This window comes from Hydra viridissima, unplaced genomic scaffold, assembly GCF_058129835.1.
Source record: "Hydra viridissima isolate aposymbiotic clone 2 unplaced genomic scaffold, HvirCarnegie_v1 scaffold_2, whole genome shotgun sequence".
Classification (NCBI taxonomy): Eukaryota; Metazoa; Cnidaria; class Hydrozoa; order Anthoathecata; family Hydridae; genus Hydra; species Hydra viridissima.
Genome location: NW_028324301.1, coordinates 10,276,817 through 10,299,520, shown reverse-complemented (window position 1 = coordinate 10,299,520; position 22,704 = coordinate 10,276,817). Strand labels below are relative to the sequence as shown.

The 22,704-nt window shown below is 28.0% G+C and overlaps 2 protein-coding genes and 1 long non-coding RNA gene across 5 annotated transcripts; 2 read left to right on the top strand and 1 right to left on the bottom strand.

The window, feature by feature from the left end:
- Positions 1-1,038: 1,038 nt before the first annotated feature.
- On the top strand, positions 1,039-3,729 carry LOC149891846 (uncharacterized). Of its 3 annotated transcripts, XR_016450330.1 has the most exons (4): positions 1,231-1,587; positions 2,396-2,537; positions 3,193-3,308; positions 3,534-3,729. It is a non-coding gene; the product is annotated as an uncharacterized LOC149891846 (long non-coding RNA). The 3 variants fall into 3 exon arrangements; XR_016450332.1 differs by lacking the exons at positions 1,231-1,587; positions 2,396-2,537 and adding an exon at positions 1,039-1,209; XR_016450331.1 differs by lacking the exon at positions 2,396-2,537 and having other exon boundaries at positions 1,247-1,587.
- A 2,365-nt stretch (positions 3,730-6,094) lies between these two features.
- LOC145182724 (leucine--tRNA ligase, cytoplasmic-like) lies at positions 6,095-19,777 on the top strand. The gene is made up of 28 exons (XM_090079018.1): positions 6,095-6,257; positions 7,711-7,818; positions 9,416-9,435; positions 10,627-10,714; positions 10,845-10,925; positions 11,116-11,205; positions 11,372-11,463; positions 11,560-11,635; positions 12,963-13,075; positions 13,177-13,240; positions 14,141-14,208; positions 14,291-14,387; positions 14,475-14,694; positions 14,803-15,152; positions 15,237-15,322; positions 16,373-16,438; positions 16,639-16,721; positions 16,820-16,958; positions 17,043-17,135; positions 17,255-17,499; positions 17,699-17,811; positions 17,920-17,990; positions 18,117-18,279; positions 18,412-18,480; positions 18,656-18,790; positions 19,125-19,343; positions 19,423-19,527; positions 19,628-19,777. Exons 1-28 carry the CDS (start codon positions 6,156-6,158, stop codon positions 19,724-19,726), a joined length of 3,255 nt encoding a protein of 1,084 aa, XP_089935144.1. The 5' UTR covers positions 6,095-6,155; the 3' UTR covers positions 19,727-19,777.
- Positions 19,778-19,880: 103 nt separating this feature from the next.
- On the bottom strand, positions 19,881-22,171 carry LOC145196942 (methyltransferase-like protein 27). Its single transcript, XM_080073731.2, has 2 exons — positions 21,753-22,171; positions 19,881-21,511 (listed from the first exon to the last, which is right to left on the bottom strand). The coding sequence occupies exons 1-2, from the start codon at positions 22,099-22,101 to the stop codon at positions 21,192-21,194; spliced, it is 669 nt and encodes a 222-aa protein (XP_079929857.2). The 5' UTR covers positions 22,102-22,171; the 3' UTR covers positions 19,881-21,191.
- Positions 22,172-22,704: the final 533 nt, after the last annotated feature.

The following is a 22,704-nucleotide window of genomic DNA, read 5'->3' as shown; positions in this document are numbered from 1 at the left end:
AAATGGACCCCTGTTATAAAATATCCTTGGTTAAAAAATAAAGTTGCCCAAGACATCTCTCTAACACTTCCCTTTCTTCAAACCTATTTCAGTCTTTAACATAATATTTCGCAAAATTATCACAAATTTGTTTCTTGTTTTAAACACAAACGAAAAAATCTTTTTTTTTTTTTTACATGCTTTTTATAATTCAACCTAAAATATATTTTAAAAAGCTACAAAAATCAATTAGTAGACTAAAACATCAAAATAAAAAGTGTGGCTTGTGGCGGTTGGCTTGAGAGCATGAAAAGGGCCATTTTTTTTACTTTTGAAATTCTGAAACTACTTAAAATTTGAAAGCATTTTTTGGACATTTAAGTTTTTCTTAAATATTAAATACTGTCTCTTTGATAGTTAAAATAAACAAAAAAACTTCGAAAAGTTAATAAAAACTAGAAATATTTTGTATATATATGTATATTTATGTATGTATATATATATATATATATATATATATATATATATATATATATATATATATATATATATATATATATATATATATATATTGATTTTTTATGCTGATGGGTTATGTATTATATCAAAATAATACAAAGCTGTTGTACGTAAAAGCAGTGCCGGTTTTAGCACTACCAGCGTCCTGAGCGAGATTTCTACGGCGCCCCTAGCTCAATTAAACCCCATACAAAAAAAGGCTAAATTTCGCCCCTTTATATTCGGCGCCCTAGGCCATCGCCCAACCATGCCCTACCCTAACGCCGCCACTGCGTAAAAGAGTGCTCAATATTACAATAATAGAGCAAAAAGTATATATATATATATATATATATATATATATATATATATATATATATATATATATATATATATATATATATATATAGTACTTAATGTTTCGTGCCTTACGGCAATCATCAGCTATTAATTACAAATTAAAAACGTAAAAAAATCGTTTAAAAACGACCCAGTGGGCACGCGATGTCAAACCGACGTCGGGTTTACGTTGGATTTTCATCGGCGATGTCAACCGACTTATTACAACGTTGTTATAACGTCGCGATAACGACGTCAAAACGACGTTGTCTTACCAACGTTGTTCTGACATCGTGCGATGTCTTTTGACATAAATACGACGTAAATCGACAATTTTACAAATAAATAAAATTTACATACCGTGGTGTGACCTAACAAAGTACTATGCTTTAAGTAAGTCCTAATTTAAGAAATGACAAATTTCGTATATATAAAAGAAACATTTGCGGAAAATAACTTTGTTATTTTAACTAGATATTTAGTTAGATAAAATAACTAAATTTTTTTCTCTAAATGTTTATTTTTTCTCTAAATGTTTATTTTTTTCTCTAAATGTTTATTTTTTTCTCTAAATGTTTATTTTTTGAACTGGAAGTTTGAATACCGGAAAATAAACATCTTATTGGAAAAAAGTAGTTATTCTACCGGAAAAATAATTATTATTGGAAAAAATAAATTTACCGGGAAGATATAAATTTAACACTAAGACTTTATTGACAGCCATAACATATTGACAAACCATAAAACGCATGCTCTTTATGGCAAGCGAAAGTTAGTTTATTTTTTTACTTGATTTAATTAATTGTGACTTTAAAAGATGTATGTATGTATGTATGTATGTATGTATGTATGTATGTATGTATGTATGTATGTATGTATGTATGTATGTATGTATGTATGTATGTATGTATGTATGTATGTATGTATGTATGTATGTATGTATGTATGTATGTATGTATGTATGTATGTATGTATGCATGTATGTATGTATGTATGTATGTATGTATGTATGTATGTATGTATGTATGTATGTATGTATGTATGTATGTATGTATGTATGTATGTATGTATGTATGTATGTATGCATGTATATTTAAATTAGTAAAAAATATTTATCTGAATTTTTTTTATTAATTCATTACTGTACTGTTTTTAAGGTTATTTGTATGTGTAAATTCAACAAGAGTGCTAAATGAATAAAATCAGAGTAATATATTTTATTTAATGTGATAAATTTAAAATAAAACTACATAATGTTTACTACTTTAAGTTTCATGCTTATTGCAATCATCAGGTAAAAAATACATTATTTGAGCTTTTTGTGAATAAATGTTTGTGGTTTGCACATCTTTATTTCCATTCTTCTTCAGATACCCCAATATACACTTTGTTAGATGTATTAACAGTTTCATCATGCTTTACAGATCTTGTCTCTGTTGTTTCCATGATCTTGTCCCACTTTCTTGTTTCCATGTTAATTTTTTTGGATAGGCACACAGTGGGATAAACATGAATATTCAAAAATGGATCGATATCACAATCTATAACTTTTTCAACAGCTATTAACATTATTCTTTAGATGTCTTACATTAATAATTGGGGAGCCCAAAATCAACAAGTCAATAATCTAATTAATGATGCTCTGCGAAATGATTCTGATGACAATGTACAATTTGTTAACAATGAAGTTGAATCTCTTTGTTCTGAGTCAGCTAACAGTAGTAATTGATCATTATTTATTAATATTAATAAATATCATTATTATTGTATTAGGGTGAGTTGATCCTAATACAAAAATAATGATAAAATAATAACCAGTTGGTACAGTTAAGGGATCTAAGTTTGTGAATGACTTTGTAAATAAGAGGGTAGACTTTAGAATACATATTAAAATATATAAGAATTTTGTTACGTGATATTAATGTTGTTTTGTTAAGTTATTCGTCATCCTAATAAAAAAATAATTCAATACATCCCTCAAGTCTTATCAAATCAACATCACAACAACCATAAAAACTGTGCAACATAATAACAAACACAAAAATTTGTCAAAGCGTATTAATGGTAGAGTAACTTTCAAGTTTATAAAGTTTTATTTGTCTATGCTATTGTAGTTCATGGTGTTAATTTTGTTAACAATTTCTTTTATGCAGACTAAAAAAATGGCTATTTATGAGTTATTTTAAAGTACGTTTTGAATTTTTGAAAAAAATTTTTTTTACCTTGCATGAGCAGAAACATTTTTAAAAAGTCAGAAGTTCTCACTGGTTATGAAATATTTGGAGACCTGAGTGTGCTACTGACATGCATATTTGATAGTTAAGAATATTTATTTATCAATATATTGATTCCAAAAACAATATCTTTTGTTTTCAGAATCAACTTCAGAGTCTGATACAGAGAATGAATACACACTTCATTTGAGAACCAGAAATCAGAGACAGACCATTACTGTTATTAAAGAAGATATTGGGTAAACCATGAGAATTGATGTAAGTTTCCTTGCATATTTGATAATTAAGAATATTTATTTATCAATATATTTTGATGATGATATGGATACAACCAATAAAATGACTGCAATATCCCCCATACATCGATGGCGAGCTGGACTTGTCATATTGGGAAATAGGCTTCCTCCACAACAAAGAACTCAAATATATATACTCTTAAAATTATTTTTTCATCATTTTAAAATTTTTTCTTTCTTTTTATAGTCTGATGTCGCACAAAGTTATGGCTTGTTTTAATATGAAAGAGACTAAACGCAAAAAAAATGGATAAACAAAGTTTTGAAAAGTTAAAAGTTTACAAGCTTATCATTGGGCGTGTCCAGAAAGATACTGATGCAAAATAGAAAGTTGTTTTTTGTAATGAATGCTTTTACGCCAGAAAATATGTGCTATTTTTTAATTGTATTTATTATGTTGGTTTAACATCGCTCTACCACTTAATGACATCGTCTTTACATCAGTAATCTGACGTCGTTCCGACGCTGGTTTAACATCGCTCGACGTTGAATGACATCGTAATTCTGACATCACCCGATGTCTTTTTTTCGACGTCGCCCAACCTTTCCATTTCCAACGTAAATCCGACATCGATCCGACGTCAGCTCCGACGTCGATCCGACGTTGTTCCGACGTCGCTTTGCCCACTGGGGAATCAACATCACGATAGAACGAATTCTGGCGTAATGAACAAAAGACGCACTCGTTTAGTCTTCAGTACCAAAAGAGGATAGGAGGAACTTATCAGAATGTCGGAACTTATCAGAATGTTGAAATTCTCCACTTTACAATAGATGTAATGGCTTTTTCTTTGAAGTTCCAAATTTCCTTCGAAAGCTCGGAATTATTCTTATACCTGACCCTGTTAAAAGATTTTAAATGGTTTCCGTATCTTGGCTTAAATGGTGTCTCGCTAATGCCAAAATAAACTTTTTCTTTGAGTTCAGGATTTTCGGAACTCACAATAGCTTGATAAACGATATTACTTAACAAACATTGATTATTTAATGGACAAGCGGTTTTGTTGATACAGTTGCAGGTATTTGTTGATATGCTTCTTTGGCTATGTAAAACATTTTGGTTGTGCGAATTAATGATGGATTTGATAATTGAGTTTACATTTATAGCCTGCTTTTTTTAAAGCCTCTTCGTAAGGTGGAGTAGCATTTTTAAAAATAAATTCATTTGATGAAGTTGAAGATAATCTTAATTCAACAGAGCAAGCTAATCTATATATATATATATATATATATATATATATATATATATATATATATATATATATATATATATATATATATATATATATATATATATATATATATATATATATATATATATATATATATATACAAAAGAAAGGTATGTATCATTTTCAGTGAAGTTGCTTTGTTTTCTTGTTATTTCAATAACCAGAAAGCTAAGTAGCTTCACTTACTTTTATTACTTTTGAGTAACTGATCAACCACAAATTTATCTTGTTGAAAGTCTCTCTTTGATTGCGATCTTTAGAAACTCAACTACAAGTATTCAAGAGTGCAAGGGTGGGGCTAACTCTCCGGTCGCCACTTTTCCTGTAAAATTTTTATCTAATTAATATATAAATTGATTGATAACTGGTAAATAGCACCCATTCATGAAATTTTGATTAATAACTGGGAAATAGCACACATATATGGAATTTTTCTCTAGGAGTAAGTTCAGTGGCTCAAATTTTTTCATAAAAGTTCCAATTACCTTTTTATTAGAAACTCTTAAGCACAGATTTTTAAATATTCACCAATTTAACAAACTAAAAAATATTTCATAATGCTGTCGTGTTGATATTGTGAAGAAAAAAAAAATTTCTCTAAGGAATTCCAAAAAAAATGTAATGGGCAGTGAGAGCATTCTACAGCGTTCTCTTCTTTTAGATTTATTAAATGTCTTGTGCAACAAATCCCTATAAGCAAAAATTTTGATTTTTGCCGCTTTTGCTTGAAGTCTATTACATTTTCACTCATAAAAGACGTATCATCATATGCTTGTGTTTTTTAGAGTCTTGAATAGTAGTTTCATCTTTTAAAAGAATTTCATTGCATCATTTAACATCTCTTGCGGCTAACATCCTTGATTCCTCCTAAGATAGACGTATCAAACCACTCCTGTGGAGTGGTTTGTTTTTTTTTTCACCCGAAGTAGTGTCAAGAAAAGTTGAAAAGGGTTTTTTTATGCATTGAATAAAATTCTTATAAACACCATGGTGGTTACACCACTGATAGGATTTTCATGTTTCGGAATAGCTAATTTTAGAAAATCATCAAACCCAGACAATAGTATCTCTCCTGAAGTTGAAATCTCGCTCTGCTGTTAAATTCCTACTTCATAGGATGCTGCAAAAATTGAGCTATCAGGTGTAGGTTGCTGATTATAAAAATAGATTAGTCTTAATATTTTTATTGATATTTACTCTTTTCCTACCATTAATGATATTTTCTTCTTCTTCTCAACTACATATGTGAATTTTTATTGAAATATGAATGGGAGCTTCTAAAATTGACAATCAAAGTATCTTTAATGTCAAAAGGGTAGAGATTTAAAATACTTTTAAGACGAAAAAAAAAAAAAAAAACAAGGAAAAACGCGCTATTCTGAGGAAAAAATAAATTCAAAATGTGAAGAGACTGAAGTAGCTGCTGCCCCAAATCTGTCTTGCTTTAATCCGGAATTATGTTGGTGAATCCCGACCCTAGAAATTCTTGTTTTTAATATTTCCTTTTCACGTGGCCTAATTAATAAAAAGTGAAACCATGATCTAACATGGCACTCATGTTACGGTAGCTGCGGCGGATGAAATACTGGACTTCACTCTATAGAAGTCTGATAAGGAGAAATAGTGTCCCCTCTCAATGTAAAAGATTGTTCAAAAATTGTGATTTTTCAAACATGTCAGTAAGTGAAACATCTAACATCTATAGATTTAGTGTGTATGTCTAAATCATCAATATACTCAACATAATATATATTCATTAGCGTGTCTAACTGACTAAAAGTTTTTCACGTAGTATTATTGCTACATCATCCTGAAGTCCTGTAGGCTAACATGATTTAATTTTTGACCTTTGTTATTTTACAACTTGCTTGTTTCTATTTGAAAGTTGAGATCTTAATTCATTTATCACCTAAATGGGATACTCCTTTTTGCATTATTTTTAGTTATGATTGAAATGTATATGATTAACATAAATCCTATTTTCTCATATAATTAACCACTTTTACTTGGTATACAATATTCAAATTATTTTCACAGCTGATATCTTCATTCCATCCTTCACCAGTTTCAAATTTATACATATTTAAAAAAAAAAAAAATCTTTCATCTTATAAAGCTCAAACCCTTAAAGTTAATTTTTAGTTGTTTAAACAAATTCATTTATCAAGATTTTTAAAAAGAAATATCAGTGTTAGGCTGATTGGCTTATATCCTAGTGTCACTGCCCAGATTTTGAATTAAATTTTGTGAAATAAAAATTTCTCATGGTGAAATAGATAAAATCATTAAAAAAATTTTCTCATTGATTTTGTTTTCACAATCACTTGTAGTACATCATTAAATGAATTACTCAATGAGCTCCTTAGATTAAATGCTGAATATTTTGAAACAATTAAAAAATGCAGGTTGTTATATATATATATATATATATATATATATATATATATATATATATATATATATATATATATATATATATATATATATATATATATATATAAAACAACTGGTTACTTAAAAACCAGTTAATTTTCTTCTAAACTTAAATATTTTTTTTTATAGAATAAACTATTTTTAAGTTATTTTGAGAGATTTGTAAAAAGGCTAAGATTTTTCAGAATTATTTTTTCTTGATAAGAAACATGCTGTATACTAACCCTTTATATAAATGCATATAGCAAGACATATTTAAAAAAATAATCTGGTATATATTTTATGATCTCATAATAGTTTGTGTAAGTGTAAAAAAGAAGACAGTGATAATTTAGAATTAATTAGTTATAATTCTTAGTTAATTACTCAATAAGTAATCATCAAGTATTATTTTAATTTCAATTTTTAATCTGGTGAAATGTATTTCTGTTTGTTGATAACAAGTATACTAGTTATTCAAAGGACTCGTTATCTAGGTAAAACCCTGTTTAATCAAATTATCAAAACAATATGAGTGTTGCCTAAATGTACTAATTCAAGAAAAAATCATTTTATAAAATTTGGTTTAAGTTAATGATATTAAATAGATTTCTAGAGTCCACTTAACAGCTATTAAATCTTGTTACTAGAAAAAGACATTACTATAAATATTATTAACTATGTATTTAATATTCTTGCAATAAATATTAATTATTTTAGGAATTGGAGAGAAAAAGTAACATCAAATTAAATTCTTTATTGGAAATCGAGTTGAAAGTTCAAAAACAATGGAGTGACAATAAAGTGTTTGAAGTGGATTCTATTCATGTATAGTTTTCTAATATATCCTTTATTTATCCATATTTTATTCATATGTAATTTATGTATAATTCTTTTTCTTTAGCCATATGTTTTTAAGGTTGATTTCTGATTTATATAATATTTTTGATTTGTACAATATTTAGATAGGTATAATATTTAGATATGTATAATATTTAGATATATATAGTATTTAGATATTTACAGGGCTTGAAAAGTTTTCTGATTGCCAATAAATACCAACCAGTTATTAAAGATGTTTAGAGTATCATATACTCAATAATAAAAATGCATATGTCCAATAATAGATATGGTTGAGGTTTTAAGCTATTTACTATAAGTCAAAAAACTTACCTCAATTTATACAATAGTTACCTCATTATTATACATACACTGAGGTGCATTAATATTGTTTTTGAGTATTATGAAAAAAAAAAAAGTGAAAAACATAAAAAAGTTACCATATTTAAAGGCCAATAATTAGCATGAAGGATGCTCTAGGATTAGCAACAGAGAATTAGCTAGTAGATTTTTATTTTTAAAGATCTGTGTCATAAATACTCTTTAAGTATTTAAAACAATAGGTGATATCCAACGCCATCAAAGATCTAAAAGGTCAAAAAAGCACGGGAACACTTTTGTTCATTCAGCCATTAGAAAACCCATGCTTATGGCCAGGGATAGGCTTGCAGGATTAAGATGTTAAAATGCCATGGCCTTTTGTAAGTAAAAGCTAGTAATTTTCAGTTATAAAAGTAAATTTGATGTAATTAATTAGAAAAGCAAAGTTCTTTTTAAAAGATTTAAATCTAAAAAGTTTAGCTATCTCTTTGTCATGCCAAGGTTGTAATGTAGCGGTAGGAGTGATGGTGTTTGGACCTGCTTTAATTATATTTAATTAGTTTTGTGTAATATATATGTAGATTGAATCTAGCAAAACACCTATATTGAGCATTGAAATTATAGAAATTTCAACAAGGTATTGCTCTTGCCCACACAGCTTGCCCAGTCAAAGCTTCAATGGAAAAAAATATAGTAAATAAATGGACAGAGAATAAGTCAAGGTTCAAATAAAGTCCATAAGTAATAACCTAAAAGAAGAGCTGGTTATGATTTTCTGAAGATTTTCAACTGAATTTAGTGACAAATTTGTTAAAGCAATTTAAAAGAGTTGCTTCACTTGCAAAAAACTAAGGAGAATATTTTTAATACTAATTTTGATGTTTATTTTTGTTGCACCAATTTTGATTTCTTGCAATTTTTTTTTTATTGACATTCTTTATTAGGTACTATAACATTTAAAAATATAATTATATGTTTATTTTATAAAATCCTCATGTGAAATTTTTTAAATAACAATTTTTGTAAAATATAAAAAAGTTTATTTCATCATCTTCTTTAGTTTTTATTTTACGATATTTAAATAAGCTTTAAACAAAAAACTGTAAATGGTCCTTACTTTTTTTAAAACATGTTCAGTAATCAAAAATTATTTTGGGTATTGATTTTTTTTGTTGTTGTTTGTTTATTTAAAATAGTATATTTGTATATGCAATAATGATAATTAGTTTCTTGCTTTTGTTTAATCAAATTTGTTTTTTTATAGCCTGCTGCAGATAATGGAAGGTAGCTTTTATTTTCTCTATGTATAATCCTAATTTTGTTATGTTTTAATAGGTGCAGTATGAATAAGATCTCAATTACCACATTAACTATAGTTGATTCATATAAACTCCCAATATTGCTCATATTTTATAAAACATGATGTGTATGTAAGAAATGTGTTGTTCCAAAAGAAATAACTATAACCTAGCAAGAAACCATTCTCAACATAAAACATGACTTTGAGATTGGAACTCATTTAATATTTTCTACAGATTTTTAATGAATTTTTGAAACATAAATATTAATGTTATGTTATTTTTTAAATTTAAAAGCCTATGGTGATAAGCTATGAACTTTTGCTTATAATTTTCAGAAATGACTTTCATTTTAATTGTGAAAGAAATTCCAACACTTAACCTGGTGTTGTAGTGTAAATAATCATTACAAGATTAATTGGATGTATTTTAAGTCATTTTTTAGAAACTGTCATCATAGCACATAGTAATTTATCAGAATTTTTTTTTTTTTATTTCTGAATTATTTTTTTATTTATGAACTTGCTGTTAAAGTATTGCCAGATTTGAAAACCTTGCCTTTAACTTGCAGTTGCAGTGAATTAACAGGTAATTTAGAGCTGATTTCTCCATTTTCGAAGGAAAAAAAAGGTCTATAAATGCAAAGATTCCCTGTGCATTCCACCTTGCACTACAAAGGGAGGGCAGTTTATTTCATTGTAATTGAGGGCATTTTTCCTTCTCTCTGCAAAAGTTATTTTTGTAAGTCCTCATATCCTGCCAAAACGTCCAACAAGTACCAAAGAGTTGGGTCAAGAATGTAGTGGTAACAACCAATAAGTTCCTCAATACCCTTTTGTCTGAACTGTCTTTGTAGTCTTGTAACAACACCATTTTTGTGACCTGTACTGACTTCTGTGGCGTCAAATAATCATTTTGATTCTCCCCTATGCATTTTATTCATCTAGTAAGGCCATTTTGACTTTCCTCCATATCAATATTTTGAAAAAAATTAAAACTCAGAACCTTAATAAACATTAAAATGATAGATAACATTCTTTTTTATTGAATAATAAATAATTTAATAATTTAATATGATTTATTATTAAATAATTTGAATAAGTATTTAAATTATAAGTTTTAAATAAATGTCCTGTCATTAATTTTTCTTTTTAAGCATTAAAGTTATTTTTTTTAGTACTGGGAAGTATATGGTTTCCTTTCCATATCCTTATATGAATGGTAAACTTCACCTGGGTCACACCTTCACTATTTCTAAGGCAGAGGTATTTTATTTTAGATATGTTGTTATAGTTAACTAAAAATTGATTTCTAAATAAATGAATAATCCTGCATCTGTATACACAAATTATTTATTTTAATCATAATAAAGATAAAATAAAATAACAATTTTAGTTTGCAGTGGGATTCCAAAGACTGAAAGGCAAAAGATGTTTATTCCCATTTGGTTTTCATTGCACAGGAATGCCTATTAAGGTAAATATTTTTTTATCTGGATATAATCAAAGCTTTTTGTTTTTAAAAATTTATTTTTAAGTCAATTTTTTACAAAAAAAATCTTGCTGTAATTTCAAACTATTTTGTTAATGATTGTAATCTTAATTTTCATTCTAATGAAATAGTATATAATCATGCTGTCATAAAAATGTTTTCTTTAATCATGCAGGCATGTGCTGATAAGTTGAAGAGAGAAATAGAGGATTATGGCTGTCCGCCTGTTTTTCCAAGTGAAGCAGAGAAAAAAGACATAAGCAATGTTTGTTTATTTTTAGTGAATTTTTTCAAAGATTATTTTGTAGTTGTTATACAAGTTTCATTATATGTATTTGTATGCTAGTTTAACTAAGTATTTGTATGCTAGTTTAACTAAGAAATTGATCTCTACAAATTTAAATAATTACAAGTATTTTTATTATGTAAAGTTGAAAAGTAAAGTTGCAGCTAAGACCGGTGGGTTAACATATCAATGGCAGATCATGCAAGCACTTGATATACCTGATGACTTAATTAAAAAGTAATTAGCATTTCAATTTCTTTATGAAATTAATGTTTTTTGTTTATTTCCAACATAATTGGATTAAAAATTGTATTAAACTAAAGTTATTTTTAGTTTTTCTGAACCTGATTTCTGGTTGGAATATTTTCCACCTCTAGCCATTAAAGACTTAAAATCTATGGGGTTAAAAGTAAGTTTAAATTGTCTAATTCAAATCAAGATTTATTTTCTTTAAATCAATTTTTTTTTTAAATCTATCATCAAAAAGAATGTTTTATTTGCTCCAATTTTTTGTTTAGTTTTATTTAGTTATATAAACCACCAACTTATCAATTATGTTCCATTTTAAACAAGCAACTAAAACTATTCTCACTTTATTACATAATTGGCTTGATGTACTGTTAAGAATTGTTAAATTCAGTTTTGTACACTTCAGAAAAAGAGACATTCTAGAACACATTATACCATGTAACAAAAATTTGTACCACTTGATTTTAAATAATTTTTGTATATTTTCTATGCTAATTTTTTAATCAGAAATGCTAAAACCTAATAAAAGCAGAAATTCTATTTTAATGAGAAGTCTTTTGAATTAATATGGTTATGCCTATGACAAACTTAGTGATTTGATAGCTTTTGTTTATGTGTTTCCATCATATTCACCATTTTCAGCCAAAATGTTATTTTATTAAACAGTAATTGCAAGAATGCATAAATTTTACTTTAGTTGACTAAAGTGTAAGCTGGACACCCAATATTATTGGTATTTCATGCAGAGTAATCAGAAGAATGGCTTAAAGGTACCAGTAAATCTTTGCCTTTTACAGTGCCTAGAAACTGGGAAGAACTCCACATAATGAAAATTTACCTTTTCTCAAACCTTCTAAAGAAGTTCTGAATCTGCTGAAAATATTGGGATATTTGTTTGAATTTCAAAATTGATACACAAGACAAATTTTGCAAAAGAAGTACTATAATAAATCTCTATCCTCGGGTTGTTGATCACAAATTCTATTTACACTACTGTGCATCAAACTTTTAGCAAATCAGTCAATAAAAGCACTGTATCCTATTGGGAAAGTAGTTTTATTATATACTGTGTCAATTTCCTTAACTTTCTTATGCTAAAGTATTAGATAGCATATGAAAAAAATTTTGTTAATAGAATTCAAACTGATATCTATTAACAAAAAAAAAAAAAAATTCTTTAAGGAGATGATGTCACTACTTTAGCTTATTCCTAACTTTTTAAAACACTTTTACCAATGTGGTTAGTCATACAAGAAAGGATGCTCAAATATCAACTTAATTTTGCAGAAAAGATTTTTTAGTTTTGAACTCAGCATGATCAAATCATTAGAAAAATATACAAAAATTGAATGGTACAAAATTTTTTAGTTACATAATGTGATCGATAACTATTTATAAATTAAATAGTAGTACTGTAATTTTGTACATATATAAAATATTTAACTTTATGAAGACTGCTATTTAATAAACAGTTTTATTGTTAAAAGGTGGATTGGAGGAGATCATTTATTACAACTGATGCCAACCCCTATTACGATTCATTTGCTAAATGGCATTTTAACAAACTTAAAAGTCTAGGAAAAATCAAATTTGGAAAGAGGTAAAAAATTTTCTATTGCAAAAAATTCAGAAAATATTTGCACACTCATGCATTTACAAATGTACAATCAAGAAAGTAACACTATTTATTGTTGTATCAAGGTATACAATCTATTCAACTCTTGACAACCAACCTTGCATGGATCATGATCGTTTATCAGGAGAAGTAATTTCTTTTTCTGTTTTTTTGTTTGTTATGTTTGTGCAGTCAACAATCGAACTACTACATTTAAATTTTTTATAAATTGTTAATTTATAAAACTGTCAATTTATTTTTTTATGTGAATGATATATCTTTCTTCAACTAATTCTAAATATTTTTTGACACAGTATCCATACACAAAAAAACAAAAGTTTCTTTAAAAAAGGCATGAATTGCTTTGTAATGAATCATGTAAGATCCATTAAATATGTTTAAAAAGATGAGAACCATATGAGGATACTCATACTAAGCTATGTAAAAGCACAGCTTGATTATTCAATTTTAAGTTACTACTCAATACACGTTACATAAAGAGGATGTACAAAGGTACTTTAGCTAGATAGTATAAACTACCATATACTTCTAGAAACAGTCACAATATTGTTTAAACACTAAAATCTATGATAATGCAGTCCCATTTTTAGTTTTTATTGTGAGCAAGTGTTATCAATTAAATCCAATGACTTGAGATAAAACAGACAAAATAATAATTAAATTTTCACCTGATTTTATAAAGATCAATAACAAAAATCAATGATTTTTCAAACACAAGATACAGCTGGTAAGGAACTCATGGTGTGCCAAGTGAAGCATAAATTGTAACTTTAAGTTTAAATTTAAGTTGTTAAGTCTGATATCAGCCTAAACTTATTTCTGAAGAAAAATACTTTTATATGTGAACAATTTAAATTTACAAATATATATGTTTTGCAAACCACCTGACACAATGGTATGCACCTGGTGGTTTAAACTTGTTCTATATTATCAGAAATAAAGGAGTAAGCTTCGAAAAATTCATGTAGAGGCTGACCATCATGTACCAAGTAGAATATGTGTAAAGTTTAGTAAAAATTTCTTTTATAGGGTGTAGCACCTCAAGAGTACACTTTGATTAAAATGCAAGTTGTTGAGCCACTCCCACAAAGTTTGAGGTAAGTTTAGATAAAGGATCTTTGTTCTTTTCATTAATCTTGAGTATTGTGCAACATTTCTTGTAAATCCTTGTGTTTAAAGTACTTTAGAGGGCAAGAAAGTTTTCCTAGTTGCTGCTACACTGAGACCTGAAACAATGTATGGGCAAACAAACTGCTGGATTCATCCAGAAATAGAAGTTTGTCAATTTTATTTCAAAACTGTTTTATAAACAACTTTTTTGTCTGCATTGTAATTTTTAACCTAAATTCACAACTATGTTTAGTATATTGCATTTGCATCATCAACTGAAAATGAGGTTTATATAAGCACAGAGAGAGCTGCAAAAAATATGGCTTACCAAGGCTTAACTCAAAAAGATAACCATGTAGATATTCTATTACAGTTATTAGGGATGGATATAATGGGAATAGCATTAAATGCACCATTAACATCAAATAAGGTCATCTATACTCTGCCTATGTTAACCATAAAATCAGACAAAGGTAGCACAATTTTTTACTTGTTATAGGTTAAAATAATTATAAATTAGTTACTGTAAACTATCTTTATATATATATATGTAAATTAATTTTTTGGACTTTTGATTTCAGGCACTGGGGTTGTAACTTCAGTTCCATCAGATGCTCCTGATGACTATGCTGCTCTCAGAGATCTTAAAAAAAAAGAACCTTTTCGCAAAAAGTATAATATAACAGATGAAATGGTTTTGCCCTATGAACCAATCCCAATTATTGAAGTACCTGAACTTGGTAATCTTCCTGCCATTGTTGCTTGTGATATGTTTAAAGTAAATAGCCAAAATGACACTAAGCAACTGGCTGATGCAAAAGAACTAACTTACAAAAAAGGTTTTTATGATGGTATTATGCTGGTTGAAGATTACAAAAACCAGAGAGTGCAAGATGTTAAGAAACTTGTGCAAAATAAAATGTTCGAAGAGGTAAAAAAAAAAGTTTTTACACTTTCTTATAAATGTAATTGTTTTTATTTTTATTAAAATTGTTCTTCTTTACATATCCTTTAGGGTACAGCTTTAAAGTATTTAGAGCCAGAAAAAAAAGTTGTATCAAGATCTGGTGATGAATGCATTGTAGCACTTTGTGACCAGTGGTTTGTTTTTATATTGTTATCAGATTTAAAGTTTCGTTTTTAAATTCATTTTTAACTTAATACTCTACCAAAAACTTACAGAAATTCTGAAACGGATATCTTTTCAAAAATACCAAATTGTGATACAGAAAATATAAACTTTATACCAAAAGCTCCTCAATAATTCTGTTATGATTGTCTGTATTTACTTCTTTCATTAATTAATTGATGTACTTACTACTAGGTTGGTCCAAATTTTTGTTATTAGAAATTTATATTTTCTCTGAAAAAGTTTTTGTTTTTTAAGATTTGTAGGATTGCTCTCTACTGGGTCATTGATTTATGGTTGCTTTTGGTTGTTTAGTGTAGTTCTGTTGACTAACAGTTATTCTTTTATATGTTGACCATAGGTTAGGCGGATACTTAGGCTAATGGCTGTCATGCTTTTCTCTTCTCAGTAGCAGTAAGCTCAAACTGATTTTTAAGGTCAAGAGTTAGAGCTTATCTTCTTGATGCTGCTGTGGCTATTGCATCAGTGTAGTACAATTTGTTACTGCCAGTAACAAATATTTCATTTCTTACCTTTAGTCAATGTTTTTAACATTCCACTTAAATATTTGATGTGTCCACAGTTAATCCTTAGAGGAACTGAATACACAAAATTATCAAAGATAAAAAAGCAATCCCTTGGTATTGTATGCACCACTTGATATTATTATAAATAAGTTTTAATAATTAGTACATGAGTTTCAGATAATCACTCAACATGTGTTGGTATTACATTTAGTATGCCAATTTGTGCCAACAATTCAATATTTGTGGGAAATTTTATTGCACTCCTTTTTGTTGCATGAAATTTTTTAGTGAAACCTATTGTGTATTCACTACTCTGCATTCTGCACATGTTAATTAATTAAATACTTCTTTTTAATCTTTGGAAAAAAATTAAATTGTCCAGCAAGAAAAAAATCGTTGTTTTTTCTTGCTGGACATTTTAATCAAATTTAGGCATTTATTTAAATTTAATTTTAATTCAGTTTTGGTATTTATTTAGATTTAATTTTGATTCAGGTATTTAGATTATGGTGAAGAAGAGTGGAAGAATAAAACAAAAGAATTGTTGAATCGTTTAGAGACGTATGTTATGCAATTATTTAATCTTATTTAAAATGTTCTCTATACATGTTTTTGTAAACTTTTTAAAAATGCAAAATATTAATTTTTTTTTTTTTTTGTAAAAGTTTGTAAACTGTCACTTTCAGTTAATAGAGTTTTTATTTTTGTGTTTTGGTTTTTAATGTTTAAAAGTTTAATTCATGAAAGAATTTCTTACAAAGATTTTCAGATGAAACAAAGCATAACTTTGTGGCAACACTAGAATGGTTACATGAGCATGCATGTTCTCGCTCATATGGTTTAGGTATTTTTATTATCTTATGCAACAAACAATTTTGTTTTGCAATTTAAAGTATTCAATACCAATATTTTTTCATGTAAAAAAATCTTCTCGAATTTTAGGCAGTAAAATTCCTTGGGATGAAAAATATTTAATAGAATCTCTATCTGATTCTACAATTTACATGGCATACTATACTGTAGCTCATTTACTCCAGGGTGGTCAGATAAATGGATCAGTTGTTGGACCGTCTAATATAAGGTAAATGTTTGATTGAAATAATTACTGAGCCTAAAAATATTATCAGTTTTTAAATTAGTTTTTAATAATTCTGTAAACTATTAGAGCAGACCAACTTACAGAAGAAGTTTGGGATTACATATTTTTTAAAGATTGTCCTATTCCTTCCAGTACACAAATTGATCCAGATAATCTTAAGTAAGTTTACTCAATTTTTTATCTTAGAAATTTTCTATTACTCTTGATATTGATGGTATTATTCCAATCCTAATTTCTGTACTCATTTCCTCAACCATAAAAACCTTTTTGTTCTTCAGAAAACTACGGCAAGAGTTTGAATATTGGTATCCACTGGACTTGCGTGTTTCTGGGAAAGATTTAATCCCTAATCATCTAACTTATTTCTTATACAATCATGTTGCTGTCTGGGCTAACCAACAAGAAAAATGGCCTAAGAGTGTACGAGCTAATGGTCATCTTCTTTTAAATTCTGAGAAAATGTCTAAATCTACTGGCAATTTCTTGACATTAGAGCATGCAATCAAAAAGTTCTCCGCTGATGGTAAATAATTTTTATGGTTTATCTTGTTAAGTAAAACTTACATTAAAAATGTAAAAATTTATTTTAGGAGTTTGCTAAACCTTCAACATTTATTTTATATTTATTAGCTTGAATCCTGAGAAGTTTGTAATCACTATTTCAAGTAACTGTTTAAATTATTTTTTGATTGCCTTACTTTGTTTTATTTTTCTTAATGTAGGTATGAGGCTTGCACTTGCAGATGCTGGAGATTCTATTGAAGATGCAAATTTTGTTGAAAAGACTGCTGATGCTGCTATACTAAGATTGTTTACCTTAGTAGAATGGACAAAGGTCTGTTAGCTTTCTTGTTTAGAACCATATTTCTTATTTATTCAGGGTTGATTTTTTTCATATTTTTATTTGTATAGAAAATCAAATTCAATTCATTCATTTTAATAGGAAATGATAGAAAATCAAGACAGCTTGAGATCAGGTTCACTTAACAATTTCAATGACAAAGTTTTCCAGCAGTAAGTTGATTTTTTAAAATCTTTTTGTAATTTTAACATAGCTTTTTAGAATTGCTGGTATTAAAGTCACACTTCAACAACATACCATATAGTATACCGTTTAAAATATACAGTTTCTTTTTTTAGTGAAATGTACTTGGCAATCAATAAAGCTGAGAAAGCGTTTGAAAAATTATTATTCAGGGAAGCTCTGAAAGTTGCTTTTTTTGAATTGCAAGTCTCTCGTGATAAATACAGAGAGCTCTCACTAGATAAAATGCACAAAGACCTTGTTCTTAAATACATTGAGGTAGCTAGATATTATAGTTTTGTATTATTAAGTGAAATGTGGTTAAACATGACTCCCAAATTTTTCGCCTATAGTTTTCTTAAAATAGAAAAATGTGCTTTCTATATCTAAAGTTATTTGTAAATAATTTAGATTCAGGCTTTGTTATTGTCACCGATTTGTCCGCACATATGCGAACATATTTGGCATCTTCTAGGAAAGGTTTGTAAATTTGTTTATCTAAGTAGCGTATATTATAAATCTGCTCTATTTTATTGCATTTTAATGCATAATGTTATTTCTTCGAAGGCTATTAAAGCTTTATCCATATGAAAAGCTGAAGGTATTTTTTAGCAAATCCGTTTGAAAATTTCTGATTTTATGATTCTTATTTAAGGATGGAAGCATTTTAAATGCATCTTGGCCAGAATCTGCGGAAGTTGACAATAGTTTGTTAACATCATCACAATATTTAATGGATTCTAGTCGTGAATTTCGCTTAAGACTAAAAAATATGTTAACTACTCGAAAGGTATTCTAACCTTTGTTACTAGATCGTAATTGTATTCGTCATGTCACTATGTTACAACTTTGTCGTGTCACAGTATTACTTCATGTCACATAGCGTTATTGTCATGTTCAGTTGAATAAGTTTTCATTTGTGTAAAATTTTGTAATTTTTTTTTTCGAATTTGTTACTGTATATACTGATGTATAAGTCGACCTGTTCCATAAATTGACTCCCTATTTTTAACGAAAAGTAGTAGCTAAATGTTTTTGTCTGACGTTTTAAAACTAAACAGCTAAACGTCTTAACTTATACACCGACATATACGGTAAATAAATTTTTTTTACTTTCCTCTCAGAAAGGAAGTCATGACCTAGCGAAGCCCAATAGTGCTGTTGTTTACGTTGCAAAAGAGTATCCCCCATGGCAAAAAGCCGTGTTGGTTACACTTCGGAAATTATATGAGGCAAATAACAACGCTTTCCCAGATAACAAGGAAGTTATGGCCCTCTTTAAAGATGATGAACTGATTAAAAAACACATGAAGAAACTCATGCCTTTCGTTGCCTATGTCAAGGTTAACTTATGATTTAATTTGTCATTTAATTTTTCCCTTTTACAGATTTTTTTATTTTATTTAACATGTTGGATTGTAGGAGCGTGTACTCAAAGAAGGTATTTCAGCAATGGATCTCACTGTTCCGTTTGACGAAACCGCTGTACTTTGCGAAAATTTGGCTTATTTACTTAAATCGATTGAGGTAAGTTTATTAGAATTTCTATAGACGATTGCTGGCTTTACACATGACATAAGATTTGACCCATTACTTTTTTGCCTAAACGAAATGATTTAATATTTAGTTGGAAAAGATAGACATTAAACCGTCTTCTGAAGCGGAACCTAAGATTCAAGAGGAGTGCCTTCCTGGAAGACCTTATTCTGTGTTTGTAATCAATTAATTTATAAATGCATTTTGTTTTACTCACTTATAAAAAACTTTAATAATTTCATAGTAAGTTTTTTTTATGTTAACAATTTGTAAAGCACATTTAACATGAGCAAATGTAAAGCATGGAAACAGAAAGAAGATATGAAACCTAAAAAAATGGTTGTGTTAAAGAATTGGTATTGAAAAGTCTTCAAGTTTCACATTTTCCCCTGCTGTAAAAATTAAAATGCAAATGTTTCAAATCCCACCAAAAAATATATATTTGGAAGGAATTTTTTGGTAGGATTTTATAAGTGGTTCATAGTATTAGTTTGTTTCAGAGTCTTGACGATTGATATGAACATTTTTCGAATAGTCAGGAAAGCGTTTGATTGTAAGATTAATCTTTCAGCTAGAAAATTAATAACTTAAAATATAAAATTAAGGCGCTTTAAAACTGATAAAAGTTAAAATGGAAATCAGTTTTATGCACTTAAAATTAAGCGCTTTAAAACTGATAAAAGCTAAAATAATCCAACCTACAAACTCTTGATAATGCCGCATCACAAAAAGAAACAAATCGATTTCTACGTTTAAGTTGCCGCATTTTTGGAAAATCTTAAAATGTTTTGCATTTCATTGACGAAATATTTTCTCTACTAAGATAAATTTATTTGACTCAGCGAAGCAAAGTTTTCTTGTCTCAAACCTGGTAATTCTTTCTCAAGTTCCCTCAACTTACTTGAGGTAAATTGATTCACTCTTGTCACTTCTTAAACACATTTATTTAAACATACTTGTAATTTCCCGTTTAAATAGCAACTATTAGTTTTGTAATTTACTTTTTTAATAAGGTATTAAAGACAAAATGACAGTTTTTAAAAAAATTTCACTTATAATCACAATATTTAAAAGTTTTAATTATCGGTTAATTTTTACTCATTTCTTTGCTATGTTTAAAAATATTTTCTAATAATAAGGAAATAAAGCCTCATCTACACAAACTAAAGTGTTCACATGAAAATAGTCTATAATTTACTAGAGAATATTTGATTATTTTAAAAGTAACAAATTATTAGAACTGTAATGAAATTTAATGTATAATTACTAAATGAAAAATTAACATTTGCGCTTAAGGTAAAATATGCAAAAAAAAATGCTCTAACCGAAAGCCTCTTTACATAGTTATTGCGCAAAGAAAGGAAATTTTGAAACGCTTCTAATAAAACATTAATTATGCTAATACTTTTTTCTAGTTAAAAATTGATAAAAAAAAAAAAACTCGAGTATCCAGCTTGATTGCTAGACTAACTTCAGATTCGCACTGCAAACTCGTTACAGCAATTAAACTAATCTGTATATATTATATATTTTAATCTAATGTGAAACGTTGGAACTTTCATAATTATGACACAATATTACAACGAAGAGAGCAGAATCAAATTCATGAGAGTTCACTTTCTTTTAAAGAGCCATTAAGCAGGAGAAAATGTCAATTATTTTACTCTAAAAAAGCACATGAATGCATTGACAAGCTTGCATTCTGCTAGAATGTCTCTTTTGTAAGGTTCGGATGATATTGACAGTAATTCAAGTTTATTTTCTTTCATTAAAGAATCAAATGTTTGCATGAAATTAGTTTTAAGGTTTGGGTCATATAGTGTAAATATTATATAACCTCCTGGCCTAACCACTTTTGTAATAACTCTTAAAGACTCTAGAGGTACATGATTTTCTAAAAATGCACCTACAGAAACCACTGCATCATAAGAAGAGTCGCAGCCAATTGCAGTTGTAGCAGAGTCTTGAATCGTAACTGAAAGAAAAAGTAGAATGTTCGTTTTGTAAAGCTGTCTTTAGCTCTATGACTTAATTTTATTCCGATGTTCTTCAAATCAATAATTAGAAACTAAAATAAAATCTATCAAAACACTATTGAACAACACCTAATTTCCTAAATTTATAACATACAAATTAACTAAAACAAATACACGAAGAAAATGTAAATCATATAACAAATGTAATAATATAATAATAAGTAGAAAATAAAATCAAACCATTGAAATATTTCGAATAAACATTCTTTGACTTGGATTTTTCAATCATTTTCTCAGAAGCATCCAATGCGTGTATATTTTTGAACCCATGTTTTGCTAACACCTCTCCAAGAAATCCTGTGCCCGAACCTATATCTAGCAACAATAATTCTGAAACTTTATCATTGAATTGATTTTTTAATCGACGAGTTAGTAATTCATTTGGACAAGGAAAGCTTTCAGCCATAACTTTATTGATTTCGTCATAGTCCTCTGCTATTTTTGAATATATATCAATTGTACTCTGCAAAGTTGAGTTTTTTAAACTAACCAAAATTTCTTGATATTCTTTTAACTTGAAATATGCCATGCTCTTTCACGTAATTATTTCTTTCAACGATTGTTAATACTAAATACAAATTATCCGAAACTTTTTTTTCGTAGATGCAACACAGATATTGTTTTTTGTTTTTTGGTGAACGCTTTTTTATTTAAGGTTGTTAAAGTAATTAACCCGTCAAACTTTTTTCACATGTTCACAAAAAAAACCACAAAAAGTATCAATGAAAAGGAAATCTTGCGTGGGAAGATGGAAGTTGTAATGGGTTTAGAAAGCATCCGAAAACACCGATCAATTTTATCCAAGTGAAAATTAAAACAATTTTAAAATTTTAATTTTGTGATATTAAGGAACTAATTAGAAAATTTTTTTCCAACAAAAGTTAGTGATGAATTTAAATAAGTTAATCATGCATTTCTTCCTCTTCTTTCATACAGTTAGGCTAACATGACCAACTCATTCACGTTCGGGGTTTTACAAAACAACATTAACAAAAACGATTGGTAGGAAATGTATTAAATTTTAAACTTTTACTATCACGCCCCGTAGTTACTCGAGGAACTGGCTCATTTTAAGTTTTTTAAAATAAAAGGAGGAAAAGGAATAAGGAGGTGGGGTGAGGGATGGGGTGGA